This window comes from Protobothrops mucrosquamatus, unplaced genomic scaffold, assembly GCF_001527695.2.
Source record: "Protobothrops mucrosquamatus isolate PMUCROS unplaced genomic scaffold, P.Mucros_1.0 scaffold504, whole genome shotgun sequence".
NCBI lineage: Eukaryota > Metazoa > Chordata > Lepidosauria > Squamata > Viperidae > Protobothrops > Protobothrops mucrosquamatus.
In genome coordinates this window covers 272503-289818 of record NW_015386820.1, presented here as the reverse complement: position 1 = coordinate 289818, position 17316 = coordinate 272503, and the positions used below count along the sequence as shown (strand labels likewise).

General features: G+C 37.7%; 1 protein-coding gene across 1 annotated transcript in view; it reads left to right on the top strand.

Annotated features, from left to right (window-relative positions):
- MPDZ (multiple PDZ domain crumbs cell polarity complex component) overlaps window positions 1-17316 on the top strand; it is an 83238-nt gene that overhangs the window by 59203 nt on the left and 6719 nt on the right. Inside the window, exons 32-45 of the mRNA XM_029284300.1 lie at window positions 780-871; window positions 1158-1248; window positions 1449-1529; window positions 1918-2010; window positions 2091-2165; window positions 2929-3115; window positions 4136-4281; window positions 6137-6220; window positions 6366-6559; window positions 7652-7799; window positions 9540-9626; window positions 10447-10543; window positions 11843-11886; window positions 15850-15972. Coding sequence (XP_029140133.1) covers window positions 780-871; window positions 1158-1248; window positions 1449-1529; window positions 1918-2010; window positions 2091-2165; window positions 2929-3115; window positions 4136-4281; window positions 6137-6220; window positions 6366-6559; window positions 7652-7799; window positions 9540-9626; window positions 10447-10543; window positions 11843-11886; window positions 15850-15972 — 1542 coding nt within the window. The remainder of the gene's footprint in view (window positions 1-779; window positions 872-1157; window positions 1249-1448; window positions 1530-1917; window positions 2011-2090; window positions 2166-2928; window positions 3116-4135; window positions 4282-6136; window positions 6221-6365; window positions 6560-7651; window positions 7800-9539; window positions 9627-10446; window positions 10544-11842; window positions 11887-15849; window positions 15973-17316) is intronic.

Sequence of the window (17316 nt, the reverse complement as noted above, 5' to 3'; positions counted from 1 at the left end):
TCCCTCCCTCCCTCCCTCCCTCCCTTCCTGAGAGAAAATAGAATACAGCAGCCAGAAGGGCATGAAAATAATTTTTGTGGGTCCAAAGACTTCATATGTATCTACAAATTATACCTTGGACATTAATGATGTGTAGAATGGGACCTTCACAAAAAAAAATCTTAAAGAACAGTCAGGATGATATTTCAAAGGCAATCTCCCTAATAGACTTTGTAGGAAAGAGGAATTGCTCTCTTCTCTTTGTGCTGCCAGAAGCAGTTCTATCCACAGAACTTTGGAATTTGTTTGGTGTCATTAATTTAAAGATGATTAACCTTGGAAATTTAAGCAAAATATTCAGACATTCTTTTGCAGCTATAAATTAGTCTGATTGCATGTTTTGCAATTATTTGCATTTATCAGTCTGCTTCTCCATGCCTTTGTTTTCATTTGGCAAAAAATAAGTTATGAATCATGAGTGAAAATTCATGATGGTGTTTCCAGTGTCAGCCAAACCACTGCAATCAAGCAAAGGGTATTTTCAAATTCAGGAGAGAGGCCAATACAAACCAACAGCTGTTAGGATTTTGATAACCGGGAAAATAATATATAAAGAATTCAGGATTAGTATCTACCATGGAATGACTGAAGAACAATATTAATAAGTTAACAGTTATAATTAGTTAACAGTTTATTACACTGAATACATTATAACAACAATAAGCTTTGCATGTGACAGAATTGGCTTGGGAAGAAATAGTGAAATGTGTATTCTTGTCTGTTTGTACCCTGCTGATCAGATAAATGGACAGGTTCTGTATGGAAAAACACATCAGAATGCATCTTCAATCATCAAATGTGCACCTTCTAAAGTAAAAATAATCTTTATCAGGTAAGAAACGTTTAGTATTTTAATATTTTAGTCTTGTCTCAGTTCATCTTTCAAATAACGGGAAGGGCATCAAAAGCACTGCTAAGCGTTTTCAGAATTGCGGATATTAACTTCAGAGTCGTTCTGGACTGAGGTAGAGATCAATAGTCTAAATCAGTAAATCAGTAAATAAAGTAGATTTTTTTTACTAAAAAAATTAAGTATTATTTAGATATTAAAAATTTAAAGAACACCTCATCCAACACCAGTTCGGTAGTATTAAATTTTTGTACTTTTTGTTTGATAGAAACAAAGATGCTATCCATCAGATGGCTATTTGTCCTGGTAAATCAGTGGCATCGCCATCTTCGTCTTCCGGAATGGGTCAGCACGAAGAGGTACAATGGCATATTCAATATTCGTCTTAATTTAGTGATTGAAAAAAAATGCTACTTATAATGTTTTCCATGGAAAATAATCACAAGGCAGAGACAATTTTAATTTAGAAGTAACTTCCTAGAGATATTTTGAGTAAATTTAAACATGTCTCTTTTATAGCTATTGTGAATATATATTTTAACGTATTTATTTTGTTTAGGGGGAAGTGAACATTTCAAGCTGTAATTTACCAATAGATCTGACTTTATATAAGAATGTTCAAAATGTGGAACTACCTAAGGTAAATACATGTATTTATGTTCTGTTCGTATCTTTGTAGACCTAAATGAATTTCTGGCTGTAAATTTCTTTCATTCTGATGCAGACGGTACAAATGAGGTAAATCACCTCATATTCTATTTATGTATTTATTTACACACACAGACACCTAGATATGACTAAGCATGTACGGGAACATTGTTTGATGTGCTTAAATTTCCCAAATGCTTTTTAAAGTTTCTGTAAAATGTAAAACCTGAAGGGTGGCTTAAATTTTATCTGTATTTTAGTTTGAAAAATTTAGGTTAAACTTTATTTGTGGAGAATTTGCAAAGACAGAATTCCTAAAGTGTCATTTTACCATTGGTTAAACTCTTCAATAACGGTAGTTGCCCTTTGTGATTCTTTAGGATCAAGGTGGCATAGGTATTGCTATTGGTGAAGAAGATACACTTAATGGTGTAGTTATTCAGAGCTTAACAGATCATGGTGCAGCAGGAAAGGTAAACTCGACACTAAAAATGATAAAAATGTTCATTTCCTCCTCCTTGACCTGAGTTTAAAGGTAGTTCTCTGATTTCAGGATGGCCGAATTAAGGTTGGAGATCAAATTCTAGCAGTGGACGATGAAATTGTTGTGGGCTATCCTATAGAAAAGGTAACTGAGCAATGACTACCCTAGGAAGCTTTTGAAGATTTGTTTGATATAAGCTGAAATACTTGATTATTTTATTTTTATTTATTAGATTTGTTAGCTACCAATTTTATGCCCAGGGTAACTCTGGGCAGCTTATATGTTAAACAGGATACAAACTATATAAAACATGCATATAACCCAAATAAACTATTATAAAAATATAAATTATCAACTCTAACTAAAAGATGAGAAGAGAAGGAGAAGGACGAGCAGGAGTGCATGTGGGATTTAGATACTTTCTATGGGCCTAGGATTGTAGCATTGTTCGATTTTTAAAACTCAATTCCTATCTCACATCTCATTGAAGACACCTGTCCAAGAGAACATGTCAAACAATCAGATAATTGTTGACCACGGTAAGAATCACTGATGTTTAATGAAACATTTAAAACATCTCCTTTCAAGAATGAATGTGTGTGTGTGTGTGTGTGTGTGTGTGTGTGTGTGTGTGTGAGAGAGAGAGAGAGAGAGAGAGAGAGAGAAATTACACACACAGACACACATACTTTTTAGCTGATATATTGGCAATCATCTCTTGGCAGGGAAAAAAAGTTATAGAAATGGGCATTCAGTCAAGTATTTGTTCACAGACATAGTGTTTGCTTTTCTCTTAACAACTTAGCTATAATAGTTCTGCTGAATATTATATAGCCATATGTTTGTTTGTTACATGGTAATTTGTTTTATTCAGTATTTCTTATGATCTGTTGATTATTTCAACAAGTTTATCAGTTTGCTGAAAACATCAAAGCCCAATGTGAAACTCACCATTAGTTCAGTTGAACCCGAAGGCCTGGCAGTTCCCCAGCCACCGTTGTCAACTTACAGCACCACGTTGAGTGAGGGAACCAATATCCAACCATTACCAATCGTTCCATCATCTGAGTCACCAGAACCAGAGTTAATTAAAGGTAAGAATTTTCATTTACTCCATGTTAAAAAAAACACCACTGTACTGTGTCCATATCAATATGCGTGTATACCCATAAACACTTATCAATTATTGAATCAGCCATTAGCCTATATGTCTTTGACTTGCTACCTCAAATGTCCTCCTTTGTAAGATTTAAGCAAGTTATATAGAAATCAATATGTTTCTTTCTTCCCCTTTCTTTTTTTTTTTGGCCTTTGGAAGTTCAGATAGTCTTTAATTTGGGAACCACAACTGAGCCCAAAATTTCTGTTGCTAAGCAAGACAGTTGTTAAGTGAGTTTTGCCCCATTTTATGGTCTTTCTTGCCATAACTGTTCAGTGAATCACTGCAGTTGTTATAATCACACGGTTGTTAAGTGAATCTGGCTTCCCCATTGACTTTGCTTATCAGAAGGTTGCAAAAATCGATCGTATGACATCCAACACTGCAACCATCATAAATATGAGTTAGTTGCCAAATGTCTGAATTTTGATCATGTGATCATTGAGATGCTGCAATGGTCATAAGTGTAAAAAACTATCATATGTCACTTTTTCAGTGCTGTTGTAACTTTGAGCGGTCACTAAATGAACTGTTGTAAGTCGAGGACTATTTTTATAATTAGCCAGTTGTTAAGTAGAAATATTTGTACGATCATTAAATATATTCAGCTGTAAGACAGATTATCACTGAATTTGTCCCATGGTTAAACATGGCTCTGTAATGGTATGACAAACGTTATTATAATACTGTTTGCTGAAATACTGAAGAAGTGCACCCCAAAGATGGTTTTCATTTAAAATAAAAACTTTATTGAGGAAGTGTATACCTTACAGTTGTTGATGTTCTGGTATATCCTAATTCCACCGAGGACATATATCCATGGACCTGATAAATCCCAAGTTATGGGTTAGCTGCTGTCAACATGGTTTGCAAAGTAGTATTCTTGATGTAAAACAACAAACTAGGAATCTTAGAATCACAGATTATAACCAGTTCTTCTAATTTCTGTTTTTAGATGCAAGCAGGTCTTCAACTCCAGCCATGTTAGCTTCTGACCCAGCCACTTGTCCAATTATCCCAGGTTATGAAACAACAATCAGTATCTCCAAGGGACGTACTGGTCTTGGATTGAGCATCGTGGGAGGAGCTGACACATTACTGGTGGGTAAAAATGGTTTTTGTAACCCCTATACAATCTCTGGCTAACATTCCTAACACAAAAAACCATGTTCCATTGAATGTAATGACACTTATCCTCAGATATGTGGATGTAAGATTACACTGTGAGACATATAAAGTGACTCATATAAATGAATTTAAATACAAGATATATTACTGGAAGTAAATTTAAATCCATAACTGCATAAAGCACTAATACCTTAACAATACCTTAACCTGTGATACATTTCATTCCTATTCGTTCCTAGTTGTATTAAATATTTATATGTTTTTGAATCCATAAGTTACTGAAGTTTTTAAAATGTTAGGTTTTTTCCTTCTTTTTATCATATTTTAAGTTTCTTGTGAACGTTTGTTATTTTTTGTGTATTAATTATTTCTATAATGTTATATAAAATGTTCTGATTTGTAATATTCATTAAGAGGTACATAATTAAGATCTTAAGGGAGAGGGGGGGGCACAACGACCTAGCAGTTAAGACACTGTGCTTGTTGACCAGAAGGTTGGCAGTTCGAGATTCAAGCACTGCCTGATAGGGTGAGGTCCTGTTACTTGTCCCAGCTCCTGCCCACTTTGCAGTTTGAAAGCATGCAAATGCAAGTAGATAAATAAGTACCACTTTGGTGGGAAGGTAGCAGCATTCCATGTGCCTTGGCATATAGTCATGCTGGCCACATGACCATGGCATCGTCTTCGGACAATGCTGGTTCTCTCACTAGGAAATGGAAATTTAACACCGTCCCCAAAAGTGTGCTGCCCTGATCCTCATACAGACACGCGCGAAGGTACAGTGAGAGTTCAAAAAGGTGTTTATTCAACCCCCCTCCCCAAATAGGTCTTCAGAAAGTACCCACATTGCACAGGTTCGGATTCCAAGCTCAGCACGGCAAAAGTCACTGGGTAAACCAAGTCCAACAGGCACACACGAAGTCCAGGAAAACAATTCACAAGTCAATGGGTCAGGATACACAGCACGAGCACAAAAGGCACAGAACTGGGCACGTTGATCCAGCAACGCTCAAGTCCTCAGGGCAGGATTAAGTAGGCGAGGTGCGGCCTTCATGAGGGGCGAGGTTGCTTCCTCATGAGCAGTGCTGTGGAGTCGGAGTCGAGGAGTCGGAGTCGGAGGAAATTTTGGGTACCTGGAGTCGGAAGTACAAAAAACTGAGGAGTCGGAGTCGGAACATTTATCTACTGACTCCACAGCCCTGCTCATGAGTAGTCTAGACTCTAGCCCACTGGCATTGCACCTGTCTTGTCTCCGCCTTACATGTCCTTGGATCGGGAGGAGGTGTGGGCTCCACCACCACCTAATCGCTAACCGTCAGCAGCTGCCCCCGGTCCTCGCCTGGAACCTCCTGACTAATTCGCTGCAGCTTGCCTCACTCAGCCTCAGCCTGTCCCTTGTCCAATGTACCCGGCTGAGACTGTTCTGTCAGGCTCTGAGTCCTGAGCTAGGCGATTGTGCAGCTCCACGTTTTCCTCTGCCAACTCAAATTCCTCCTCCTATTCTGAGCTCGCATTTGGAGCGGGGTCCCAGGGTGAATCTATGATGCTGAGTTGGATATAACTGGATACAGGAAATCTTTCCCTTTTTTTAAAATTAAGATCTCATTTCTCCCTATTATTAATGCATTTCCATCTTTAGTTTCTAAAAAATACATTGCAGCATCCGAAACCTATTTAAAAATACATTTGCATAGAGGTTTCTGAATCTTAATGTGTTTTTGTGTGTGTGTGTGTGTGTTTTCTACATTGAAAAAACTTTACTTTTAAGATAGTTGTGATACATGGTTACGAAGTTAAAGTGAGTGATTGAATCTTTCAAATCTACAGGGAGCCATTATTATCCATGAAGTATATGAAGAAGGAGCAGCATCCAAAGATGGAAGACTCTGGGCTGGTGATCAAATCTTAGAGGTACAATGTTGAACGTTTTACAACTTACAGTATCCTTCTGTGTAGGAAACAGAAATGATGGGAGAAAAAGGAAGTTATGGAGATTTATGTAATTTTTGTAGTAAGTTAGCATACGTATTCAGCTTTCAACATCTATTCATTTTAGGTGAATGGTATTGACCTAAGGAATGCAACACATGATGAAGCTATAAATGTTCTCAGACAGACACCACAGAAAGTCCGCCTCACTGTTTACAGGGATGAAGCCCAATATAAAGAAGAAGACATGTATGATGTACTGAGTATCGAATTACAAAAGAAACCAGGCAAAGGACTTGGATTAAGTATTGTTGGGAAAAGGTGGGTACAGAGAGGGTCTTTTGAAACGCTTATTAAATATAATTTAGGCCAGTAAACTAAAAGGTAAAGTTAACTTGGTTCAAACCCAACCAAAATGTACAGAGTAGAGGTTTAGTTTTGACATATTCTTGACTTCCTGCTTAGCTATGAAGTAGGTTTGTATCAGTTACCTTCTGTATAAAAATAAGAATTATTTTCAGATCCACTCAATAAAACTGATTGCCAGAGGATTTATTTATCAGGAGTGCATACAAACTAGGCAATATGTGCTGTTTTGTGCAATGAAACAGATACTCTTTCTTAGAGGTTCAGTCAAACTGTTCTGGTTGGGTCATAGACTAACAGATCCGATACCCAGAATATTTGGATTGTTCTAGGTTTTGTACAAGAAAAAGTCTGAAGTCTTTTGGGTGAGTAAGACAAGGTTGTTGTACCTTATACCACTCTTCCTTTGTCTTCTGTGTATCCTATGCACCAGCCTGGTCTCCTTGTCTGCCTATCGCTACCTTTCAATTTAAGGTGTGGCATATCCTACAAGCCAATCCATCCTCTTCCCCTACTGGAAGATTACAGGATTTTTCCCCCCTGCTAGTACTAAATACAGTTGTGTCTCCCTAAGCCAAATTCTTGTGTTTGTGGTTATAGAAAGAAATATATATGGGTTTTAAGAGGCACTTTTTATTTAGTGCCTGTGACATATCCTGGCGCTCAAATTAATTTCTGAGGTTTTTTTACCAAAAAAATTTATGATACATTTTTAATAATAAGCTTTGATAAAAAGAGATATTATATATGTATGAAATATCTATGTAGAAATATCTATCACAAATTTATAAAAAAAACAAAAAATTAATATTAAAGCAGATCATTAGTATTTTATTGTATTTCACATGATTATAAACCTCTTATGAATGTTTTAAAAATGATTAAAACAGTGAATTGGAGTACATGCTTACAAATATAGAGATTAAGAATCAAATGTATACAGTTCTGCACTGTTTATAGACCAACTTACACATATGACAGGACTGTATAGAAAAGTCCAAATAAGTAACTAAATAAAACAAACATACATGAATATTGCATTTGCAGAAATGACACTGGGGTGTTTGTGTCGGACATTGTCAAAGGAGGTCTAGCAGATCTGGATGGACGGTTAATGCAAGGAGACCAGATATTAATGGTGAATGATGAAGATGTTCGAAACGCTAACCAGGAGACAGTGGCAGCCTTATTAAAGGTACACTAAATTTGAGATAAAATGATATTATATTAATTCAGAATCTTATCCAGATCTTCTTTGGTTAAAACCCCAACTGTTGCTCATCCTTGATTTGATTTGGGTATAGTTATTTTGATAAAATCAGATAAATATATTGGGATTGCAAAACCTTGTTAATATAGTGTATACAGCGGCTGTATACTCCTCATTTAATGATTACCTCAAGTAGCAACCATTCACAAATGTGATAATCATAAAAGGTAATAAAAAAATTCATTTTCCAATCAGTGTGAACCATTACGGCCAAATTTAACGCTCTTGACAATAATGCATGCCATTGTGAATAACAAGGGTGTAGCTGCGTGAGAGAACTTTATTTGAATGAGATGGCAATAGCCAGTGATCTTAGCAGCATCCCCCCCCCTTTCTTTGTCTCAGTCACATGTTCACTTAGTGACTATTTCACTTAACAATCTGGTTGCTGGAGTAGAATTCAGTAACTAAAGAAAGAGTGGGTTCATTTTTTGTTACTTTTTCATGAGTGATACTAATCCAAGGATATGTGTTTCCCAGTATAAATCAGATGAAGGGACTGAATTGAGTAGTTAGTTTAGAAATCTTTTTACTATACTCATCACTTTTAAAATTGATACATGATATTTTGTTTAGATTTAACTTTAACTGGGGTACATACCAGTTGAAAAAAGTTATTATTTAAATGACTTCTTCAGTTGTGGCTTGTTCGTAGAAGAACACAGGAAGCCTGAGTGTGTTCAGTGGTCAAAATGAAAAATAAGCCAGGCGTTAGAGGTTAAATTTCATTAACGGTGTTAAGAGAAGAGATAATATAACTTTTTGCTAGAGTCATAGTGGAGTTAAAGATATTGATGTTGGATTTTAAAATTAGATTTTGAGCTGATTCCGGCCTTACTCTTAATGCATATTGTTATTGTAGTGGGTTTTTTTTTTATATGTCTACTTAGATGGTTTGTTAAGAATATCTGTCAAGTATAGATAGTTCTTGACTTACAAACATTCGTTTAGTGACCATTAAAAATTACAACGGCACTGAAAAAAGTGAGTTACCACTGGTCCTCGCGCTTAAAATTCTTGCATCCCCACAGTCATGTGATCAAAATTTGGGCGTTTGGCAACCTGCACGTATTTAGGATAGTTACAGCATTCAGGGGTCATTTGCCATTTGTGACCTCCCCAGCTGGCTGACAAGCAAAGTCAATGCGGGGAGCCGGATTCGCTTAAAGACCACATGATTCATTTAACAACTGCAGTGATTCACTTAACCACCTAGATAAAAAGGTCGAAAATTTGGGCATGATTCAGTTAACAACGACCTTGCCTTAGCAATGGAAAGTTTGGTCCCATCTATGACCATAAGTCAAGGATTACCTGTATTGCATAAGGTAGAAATGCCTTTTGTTAACAATTGTTGCAAATAGTGGTGTTCTAATAGTTAGGCAGGTTTGTGAGCTTTTTATAATGATGTTTATAGACAGATCTTTAAACTGAATCTTTAAACTCGCTTATTAGGTGTGAAGCATGAGCAATATTTATGCCCATTTGGGATTTTAGGCTTGAGTCATCCAGTCCCAATATTGATTGATCATGTTATACAAATTATCCAAATTTTTCAGCTGACAATTGTGTCCCAAGGCAGGCTGTCTTCTTTCAATTAAGAAATGTCTTTATTGATCCCTGATCAAGGCAATTATCTTCTAACCAATTATGTCTGCTTCCTAGTGCTCATTAGGTGTGGTTAAACTAGAAGTTGGAAGAATAAAGACGAGTTCATTCCATTCAGAGAGGAGACTGTCTCAGAGCAGCCAGGTTTGTAACTATTTGCACTGATTTCATTTGGGGGAAAAAAATCAAATCATTATAAAAGTTAGCGAACAAGGAAAAATTCGATTTTGCTGTGCCATGATATTTCCGTAGAATATTATCAAAAATAATTTAACCCACAACTAAATTCCATAATTGGTTGAACCAGCCCACGTTAAATATTTTTAAAAGTGATATTTAGAAAATGTCTTCGCAAATTGTGAGTGTCAGAATTTATTTACCAAACACACTGAACATTAAATTGTCATTTTTATAATTTTGGCTATCACAATTAAAGCAGAGTAAACCTTCAGAGCTACATTGGTATAGGACAGGGGTAGGAAACCTTGGCTCTTTTATGACTCGTGGACTTCAACTCCCAGAGTCCACGAGTCATAAAAGAGCCAAGGTTGCCTAGCCCTGGTATAGGAGTATTGGGGGTAGAATTGATCATCATCTTTCTAATGACTTTACAATACCTCCAGTTAAGACAATTGCCTAAGAGCTCTGTTCCGTAGGGGGAAAAAAATATATGGGTCACATGGAATCCTGAATGCTTCTTCGCATACATTTCCTTCTACCTGTGTTCAATATTTAAGCCAGGCCAAACAATTTTCCAAATCCACTGTTATAGCTGAATAATATTGTAGCCTGTATTATTTTTAGATCCAGATTTTTTATCTTTGCTCTTATAGAAACCATGTCCTGGATCCAAACGGGTAGGTATATTTCCAGAAAAATTATGTGTGTTGCTAAAATATTAGATAGCATATCAGTTTAAAAAGGAGGCAACGATTCCAGAATAATTTTGATGTAATTCTCTAAGGTCAGTGAAGGAAGCGGCAGCTTGACATCATTCAGCTTCCCAGCTAGTGGATCCAACCCGCCTGAAAGTTACGAAAGCACTCTGAAAAAGAACTGTTGTAAGTTTCAGTAGTGATTATTTATATTATTTATTATATTATATATTTCGGTGGAATAAAATAAGTGATGTTCTAAAATTTGAACAATCTTTAAAATGATTTTTTTATAAGTTGCAACTGCAATTAAGATTTCCTTCGCTAAGCAATGCAGTCATAAACTGCCAAATGGTGTGAGTGCATCCCTTAGCGATGTCAGTCTCTGCAGTCTCTGTTGCCGTAGTTAAGCAAGGATTGTGGGACATTTAAGTGAGGATCTGCTTCCGGCTTCCTGCCGCCTTCCAACCAAAGTCAGTGGGGAAGCTGGTAGGAAGTCACAAATCCTAGGTACCTTGCAAGCAGGCTAGCAAACAGGTACGTGACTGCTGCTGGGTGCGAATGAGTACAGGGCAGTGTCCGGGTGGCCAGGAAGGCGTGGTGCAAGCGCAGTGGGGCTTGGGATGGCTGCATCTGGGTGAGGGAGGTTAGAGAAGGGTTTGCGAGTAGTGGGGGAGTCAAGGTATGAGCATGGCAAGGCTCGGGGAGAGGGCATAGGCTGGGGAAGAGGTACAGCACGAATGCAACAAGGCATGATACAAGCACAGCAAGGCTTAGGTTAGTTGCTGCCTGTGGAGACGGATGCATGAGTGACGGGTGAGATACAGCAAGAGCACAGCAAGACTTGGGAAGGGTGCATGGTTGGTGGGGGAGCACAGTGCAAGCTCAACAAGGCTCAGTGAGATGGTGGGAAGTGGTGGGGAGCACAGTGCAAGAAGTACAAGGCTCCAGAAGGATGCACAAAGGGGTGTGGATAGCCAGTGAGGTGGTGCAGAGGGACTGGGGACTTGGCATTTGGGTGGGGGAGACTTCACTGAGCAACCTGTGACCTTCTCTGCTGGCTTCCCCATTAACGTAGCTTGTGGGAAGCCAGCAGGGAAGGTTACAAACCACAATCACATGACTGGGGAAATGGCAATCATTTTAAGTTCCAGACAACTGCCAAGCATCCGGATTGTGATCACATGAACGCAGAGGTTCAAAGACAGTAAATGATAATTTCCTCCAGGCATTTCTATAAAATAACCGAACCAATTCCCCCCGCCCCCCCAGTATTACAGAAAGGAGATGAGCACCAACCTAAAAGCATTTTTCTAAGTCTATCCTGGAAACAGTAGCTGTCTATCGCTGAGAATAGACAGCTACTGTTACCTATTCTCAGCAATAGATACCTTGCTCTAAAAACAAAGTAGCCTTTTTGAATGCATGAAAATTCAGCAGTTTGAAATAGAAAAATTACAACTGTAATTTCTGTGTTTTTAATAGTGGCGTCTGAAATACAAGGTTTGAGAACAGTTGAAATAAAAAAGGTAAGTATGTTCCAACACATTTAATAAAATAAGAAAGCATTGGAGGGAAATTATGCTGAACAAAATTTTTGGTGAAAGACTAGGTTTAAAAAATTTATACTAAACAGCATCACTCTTTTAATCCTGTGGTTTAACATTTTAAAAAATACTTTTCTAACTTTTGGGGGGTGATTGTTGTTCCCTTAGTTAAGAATGGTGTAAACTTTGTTCCGAAATGTCTTTTATCTTTCAGAATTATTGTTATTGCTTTTTCTTTTTCTTTAAAAAAGAGATCTGTCAATAATATGAACATTTAGACCTCTGCAGGGGGGGGAGGTTTTTTTAAACATAATTAAAAATAAAATCTGGTACTTTCCTGATCCACTCCGTATTACAAGCCACCCAATTCATTTTGAGAAGCTTCAGAGCCTGTTCATCACAGAGCAGGCCAGGCCTGTTATTCAGGAAACAGAAGCCCACAGCTCCCTTGAGGATGCAGAATGATTTGCATGGCAGTCCATATGGGTGATGTTTGTTCATAAACTTTATATGATTTTGAAACATAGCATAGGAGGGGTGTGTGTGTGCGTGCCCTAGCAAAACAAGACGAACAGCAATCTTAAAAACCGACTTTAAAGAAGAAGAATTTTTATAAAGAAAACTTTTAAAACATACAAAAGGCTCAAAGTAGGCAAGCTGCCTTTCCCCCTTTCAACCATAGAAATTTTTTTTATCAAGAAGCGTGATTCTTCTGCTACCCAGTTGCTCTGGAGAGGGCATAAGAGGCAGATGGTCATCCCACCTGGGCCTTTAGGTGTAGATGCTTAAATCCTTGAGCTCCTGATCAAGTTTCCATTGCAGCACAGGGACAAGAAATAGAGATTTTTTAACATTGTCTGCAGAAACAAACTAGCTTTGATGAAAACCGTGTGCTAGAGTGAATAACGTAAAAAAGTAACCTTCAGTGTCAAGGTTCACAAATAGTTGTGTTCACTGTAATCAAACACAGTGATTGCCTACTTTTTCTGTTGAAAACGGATCAAGTATGATAAGTTAGTAGCTCCGCCCATGTTGTAGCTTTGGCTAGAATTTGAACTATTTTTGAACAATTACGTGGCATAAGTCAGTGTAGCCCAGGGGTGTCCAACTTTAGCAACTTTTAAGACTTGTGGACTTCAACTACAGGTAGTCCTCAAATGTATAACAGTTTATTTGGTAACCATTTGAAATTATAACGGCACTGAAAAAAGTGACTTAAGACTGGGTGTTGTTTTTTTTTACACTTAAAACCGTAGCAGCATCCCCCCAAGGTCATGTGATCAGAATTCAGATGCTTGGCAACTGACACTTATGACGGCATATGATCCCCATTTGCAACCTTCTGACATGCAAAGTCAATGGGGAAGCCAGATTGGCAGCCATGTCACTTAACAGCTGCAGTGATTCATTCCAAAGATGCTTTTTTTTCACGAGGCAACTGGACTTTCTTGTTTTTTTCTTTGAAGACGTTTCGCTTCTCATCCAAGAAGCTTCTTCAGTTCTGACTGGATAGTGGGGAATGGAAAGATTTATACTCCTTGTAAATCTTTCCATTCCCCACCATCTCAGGAATTCTGGGAGTTGAAGTCCACAAGTCATAAAGGGGCATTCGTTCCCATCTGTTTTAGAAGATTTAGGCCTGAAGCTTGACAGCTGCTGTTTAAGAAGTATTACTGTTCAGGCTAAGCTTATGTAAGAATGGAGGCTATCAGCTCAGCCTTAAACTAGTTGGATACTTTCATGAGCAGTTCCCTCTCCAAGTAAAATACATAGCTAGCCAGTGTGCTCCCTGTCAGAATATCTTCACTGTTGCTGTGATTGTATGGTGGCAAGACCCAGTCCAAAATCCATCCAGGCATACCAATCCTCTGGCTACTGTGTGATAACTTCTTGGAATTACTGGGAATTCATTGAGAGTAATTCTTTCCCTGTTGCACTTGCAAGGAAGATGTGGGCAGAGCTGAGCTTTAAAAATTGACATTAAAACAGAGATTTTACTGTTATCTATTCAAAACCTTTCCCAAAAGGAGAAAAATCCATATAAAGAATATTCCCAGAAAATGCCCACTCAATCTAACTTAAAATTTTAACTCAGGTTTGCTGACATCCAGTAGATAGGAAACAGTTGTTCATTTTTAAACATAATAAAACATAATAAATAGGGGATAGCAGATAATCATTTTCCTTATTTTTGTTTCCGGTACGTAGTACTGTTTCAATATCACAATATTCAGAAAGCTTTGGTACATAAATTACTTGAATATTAATTATAATTTCCACTGGCATTATGTTTTTAATCTTTCTGAAATTTGTTTTAGTTACTTTTTTTAAAAAAAAAATAGACAGCTTTTGAAGCTGCTGTCTACGTAACGTATCAGATTCTGCAAGACAAAACAAGTGTACTTAAAGTTGTGGGTAAAAACATACACTAGAGGGAGCATGATTTTATAGGATCATAGTACTTTCCTAAATTTCCTAATGAAAAGGTATATTTCATGTACTAGTGGCATTTAAACATTTATATTTTATTTGTTTCTTAATGAGATTCAAAGGATATTGGCGATAAAGAAGGAATCAAACTAAAAGCTAATGCATGCTGAAATCAGCCAAGATGTGGAGCAATTTTTGTGAAACACAAGTCTCTTCCCTTTACAGACATAAAAACTTGAACCATTCATTCAAATACTTATATAACCTTCCCATTTTGGAAGGCTATTTAGATCAGTTAAAACCTCCCATAGTCTGCAACCAGTATAGATTGAGAAAGAGAATTACCTTTATCTGTTTTCTTTTTGATCATACAGAATATCTCAGAAGTAAATTTTATACAGACTCTCCTGGACAATACACGATAAACAAAGTAATTAAGTTAAATAGACATGAAGCAGCAAAACAATAAGCACAGATAGTATTTTTTCAGCCTCTCAGTGGTCTCTGGAGGAACCCTTGATTGCTTATGAAGGCAGTCAAATCTGATTTCTTAATCTGATTTCTAAGGGGAGGCTATTTCCAAAGAAAGTGTAATAAATTCAAAACATTTAACGATCCTCAAAAGTATCCCCATGCCAAGTGATTGCCATCCAGGTGAATAGTGATGAGTTAGGCATCCTACCTGCTGCAGATAGGGATGCAGCTGACACATCAAAGAAAGCTGGATAATAGTCTTCCTGGCAACGGCCTCCATGTTTCCTTCTAGCAATAATCATGATTCCATTTTGGTTTGTCAGGGAAATTGGCCATTGCTTTTGAAAAGGTGCTTAAAAATAAGGTCAGAGTTCCTGCTTACCCTACTGTACCCTGTAAGAGATGTAATGAGCATAAAGTCTCACTTTGTGACTTTTGCAGGTAGATTACCGTATTAACACCTAGAACCGTGGTGGCGAACCTATGGCACGCGTGCCACAGGTGGCATGCAGAGCCCTCTCTGTGGGCACGCACGCTGTCGCCCCAGTCCTAGGCCTTCAGCTGGATTTTATAAAACCTTTTTGCTTTAGGCCTCTGCCGCCGTGTGCAAAAAAAAAAAAAAAAGGTTCAATCAATCAATCAATTTCAACTTGCAGGAAAAAAAAGATCTCGCAAAGTTGAAATTGATTGATTGAACTTTTTAGTCCTACCCAGTCTGCCATTACCACCACAGCCACACTTACCCAATGGGCCATGCGCACCCAATGGGCCACACCCACCCAATGGGCCATGCCCACCCGGCACCCGATGATACATAAGTGGGTTTTGGGTTGCAATTTGGGCACTCGGTGTCTAAAAGGTTCGCCATCACTGACCTAGAATTTAATTTGTCTTCTACATTAAGCCAAAGCCAGCTAATCTGTCATGGTTAGAACCTGCCTCTACCAACAGAACAAAGCAAACTTCTGTTTCTTTTATTTATTGATATTCCCTATTTCTAAAGTGCCCATCTCTCTCCATTGTTTGTGTTTGTTCTAACAGGGCCCTTCAGATTCTTTGGGAGTCAGTATTGCTGGAGGAGTAGGAAGCCCTCTTGGTGATGTTCCCATTTTTATAGCCATGATGCATCCAAATGGAGTGGCAGCACAAACCCAGAAATTGAGGGTAAGAAGAAAATTGAGAATGTTATGATAGACTATTGCTGCTTCAAGTAACCTGATCCAATATTGTTTTTATTTGTGTGTTAAGCAGATAAGACAATGGTAAGTAACCTGGGGTTTGTTGGCTGCTTTGTGGCCTCTAGCCACTATTTAATGCAGGGGTTTTCAAACTTGGCCCTTTTTATGACTTGTGGACTTCAACTCCCAGAATTCCTCAGCCAGCGTGCCTGGCTGAGGAATTCTGGGAGTTGAAGTCCACAAGCCATAAAAGGGCCAAGTTTAAAGACCCCTGATTTAATGGCTTCCAAATCATTTCCAGTCATATTAATGAAGTTCAGTAGAGCAACTATCAATTTTGAATGACAACAGTGGTATGATTGTTTGATTTGATGCTTAAAAGATGCAAAATGGAGGTTGTAAAAGGCTACTGTTGTGAGATGGGCAGCCATATAAATTATTTGAATAAATTAATAAAACTTTATGAAGCTCAGAATGACTATCTATACTTTAATCCCTCATCTTCGCCTAAAGGACAAAAACAGCTGGAATTTTTTAAAAGCATGCTGTTGTATCATTATCATACCTCACATTTGTCTTCAGGGGCCAAGAAGCTTTAGTCAAAAGAACAAATCATGAGCTTCAGTTCCATGAGGATTGAACACATTTAATGTAAATAAAGGTCATCTTTACAAAAGAGAATGCCATCTTAGGTACAAGAGGTTCACCAATAAGTGACTCAATTTGGAAAGTTACAGTGAAAACTGCAGCAATGGGAGCAATTCTTCAATTTGTCCAAGGGAAAAAAAATATTGGTTTTTATTTCTGTATTGCCAGTCCTCAACTTACAACTGATTGTTTAGCCATTGTTTGACAGATCCTCCCCCCAAAACTAATTATGACTCAGATTCAAAGTTCTGACAGCCCCCCTTCCCAGTCATGTGTCCACATTTTGGGTGCTCAGCTAGTGGCCCACATTTACGACTGTAGTATCCTGCAGTAATGTGACTACTATTTACAACGTTTTTTCCCAGAAATTTTTTTACTTCTGGTTTCTGGCAAAAAAAATGTCCTATAATGAGCAGTGGGTTTATGACCACCACATTCGCTTAATGACCATGGCAAAAAAAAGGTCATTAAATCAGACGCACTCACATGATGCCCTACAGTACTTAACATCATGATTTACAACTGTAATTGCAGGCTCATTTATCGTCTTAACTATAGAACCATCTGTACGATCACACTAAGCCACTAAGTTGTAAAGTTTGTATCACAAAGCACAAATCTAACCAAGTATGAGTTATTCACTACAGCTAAATCAACCACAATTTATTATACTCAAGGCCCA